The 2,388-nt window shown below is 39.7% G+C and overlaps 1 protein-coding gene across 1 annotated transcript; it reads left to right on the top strand.

Moving 5' to 3' along the window:
- The first annotated feature begins 878 nt into the window (after positions 1 to 878).
- Positions 879 to 1,493, top strand: LOC132301392 (uncharacterized). Its single transcript, XM_059798650.1, has one exon. It carries the CDS (start codon positions 879 to 881, stop codon positions 1,491 to 1,493), a length of 615 nt encoding a protein of 204 aa, XP_059654633.1.
- The last annotated feature ends 895 nt before the right edge of the window (positions 1,494 to 2,388 follow it).

Raw genomic sequence — 2,388 nt, 5'->3', positions numbered from 1 at the left:
TGTGACTAATTTGATGGGTCATGCTTAGAATTGATGGGTTGTGTTACACTTAGTTTAGGTAAACAATTCATTCTTTAATTTGATGGTCTATGCTTAATATTGCAATTGATAGTCGCATTTTGTTCACAACAATGTATTCCCCATTAATGGAAAGCAAGTGGTTAATTATATAAGCTTAGTGGTGATTCCAATACCCTAAGACCTCTCTTCATATCTCTTAAATCCGTATCTCTCACTAGTTTATTTTACTTGCATTTTAATTTCATTGTACCTTAGTTTAATTAATCCAAACCCTCTCTTTGCAATCTTGTGATCCACTAGAGTCGAAGTTAAATTCCAACACGTATAATCCATTGGGACGATCCCTACTCACTCTTGCTACATTAGTAGTAGTGTTGGTAGTGGTTTTTATAAATTTAAATTTGATATAAAAGACTTTTCTTGAACCACACATTCACTACATTATTTTGGCGTATATAAGCGGCCTCGTCAATGTTCCCCTCCGAATATGCCGACTCTCAATGCTAGGGCGCAGATCTACATCTGGCTTGAGGAGAATGTGGCTCACCGAGCGCAACATGCCACCCTCGTCACAGTGGAGAACAAGCCTCAGCAAAGGGTTTCAAACTCAAAAAGCCGAAAAAGCCAGCACACTTCTGCACCAGCCATTTAAATACCCGAGAAAAGGCAAATGACAGAGGAAAGGTTCACACCTCTTCGCACAACCTTGGCTCGGCTATTCCAGGAGAATAAAATGAAGTTTGCAGCCCCCTCAGCCAATAAGGCAACCATTGGAACAGAGAGATAAGACCAAACACTTCGTCTATCATAGAGATTACGGGCATACAACTAATGATTGCAGATCCTTTAGGCGGTAGATGGAAAACATGATACTGAGAGGTGAATTGGCAGACTACCTCACAACAAAGGAGTACGTGAAGCCTCGGGAGGTCAATCCTCGTAAGGTCGAAGGTAATCAAGTGAAGGTCATCCATGCAATACATGAAAGATCGGAGGATAATCAAGAGTCAGAGGAGGTATATTGGTCCCAATTGAGAACAGCCCATAAGCTAAGAAGGTTATCCTCGATAAACGTTATCGCTTCAGGAAGCGTCAACATTGGGTTCGGCAATGGAGATCTATCCAGAGTTCAACTCCCTTACGAGGATCTGTTGATCATCAGTCTCTTGGTGGCGAATTGTATAATTAAGAGGGTTTTGATAGACCCAGGTAGCAGTGCCAACATCATTACAAAGGCAGTCTTTAAGCAACTAGAGATTCCATCATCATCAATTCGGCCCACCTCCAGCCCTTTGATGGGGTTCGATGGCACGAAGGTGGACCCCCTTGGGGTAATTGACCTGTCCGTGACCGCGGCAAAGAAGACATTGAAGGAGAACTTTATTTTAACGGAGATCCACCCTTCCTATAATCTCATTATGGGAAGAGTCTGGATCCACCGAATGAACGGGGTTCCATCTACCCTTCATTAAGTGATGTGATGCTTTTCTCCGGATGGTAAAAAGGTTATTAACCTCAGGAGAGATCAAGTCGCTGCCAAAGTGTTACATGTTGACACAGAATGAGGCAAAGAAGGTAACAAAACAGTCCCAGATCACACCTCCTGGGAGTATGTCCAAATAGCAATTACATAACCCTCTGCCCAGATATTTGAAAGCAGAGGATGAAGTCGAAGCTGAAAAGCCTACCGAGGAGTCTCTGGAGGTTGTCGAAATAATCCTCGGCGATCCTCAGAAAGTTACCTACATAGGTTCTTCCCCCACAGTCGAAGAAAAGAAAGCATTAATTGATGTCATTCGACGGAACACAGATGCATTTGCTTGAGAGCATTCAGACATGGTGGGAATCAATCCTTCGATCTCATACCATAGCCTAAAGGTTGATCCGGCGTTTAAACCAGTCAAGTAGAAACACAGAAGGTTTGCTCCAGAGCACAACCAAATTATAGCTGAAGAAGTAAGCAAATTGCTCCAGGTAGGCTTTGTAATACCCCTAATTTTAAAAAGGATATAATGGAAAGTTATTTATTTATTTCACGTACATTTTTATTTAATTAGGTGTGGCTATGTGCTTATGTGGTAAATTGTTTAATTGTTTGGTTATTTATTTTATTTAATTGCTTCATTGTGTCTTTAATTGCATTTTTTTAATTGGTGGTTTAATTGAAGTAGTTGTATTTTTATTTTCATTAATGTGTGCTTATGTGGAAAATATATTTATTGTTTTATTTATTTATTTAAATTAATTGGTTTGTTTAATTAAATTAGGTTTTATTCTTTTGGGCCGATTAAGTTTCAGTTTAGGGTTTTACTTAGAGTTAGGGTTATATTTTTCTAAGCCTATAAGTATATTATTACGGTGGCTTAG

This window comes from Cornus florida, unplaced genomic scaffold, assembly GCF_030987335.1.
Source record: "Cornus florida cultivar Cherokee Brave unplaced genomic scaffold, ASM3098733v1 CherokeeBrave_3.0.0_Hap2_Chr03, whole genome shotgun sequence".
Classification (NCBI taxonomy): domain Eukaryota; kingdom Viridiplantae; phylum Streptophyta; class Magnoliopsida; order Cornales; family Cornaceae; genus Cornus; species Cornus florida.
The sequence above is the reverse complement of the archived record's forward strand: the minus strand, read 5'-3'. Positions and strand labels throughout refer to the sequence as shown.

Bases quoted from the DNA above. Each gene is read 5' to 3' on its own strand.
- LOC132301392 (XM_059798650.1), top strand. From the start codon at position 879: ATGGAAAACATGATACTGAGAGGTGAATTGGCAGACTACCTCACAACA.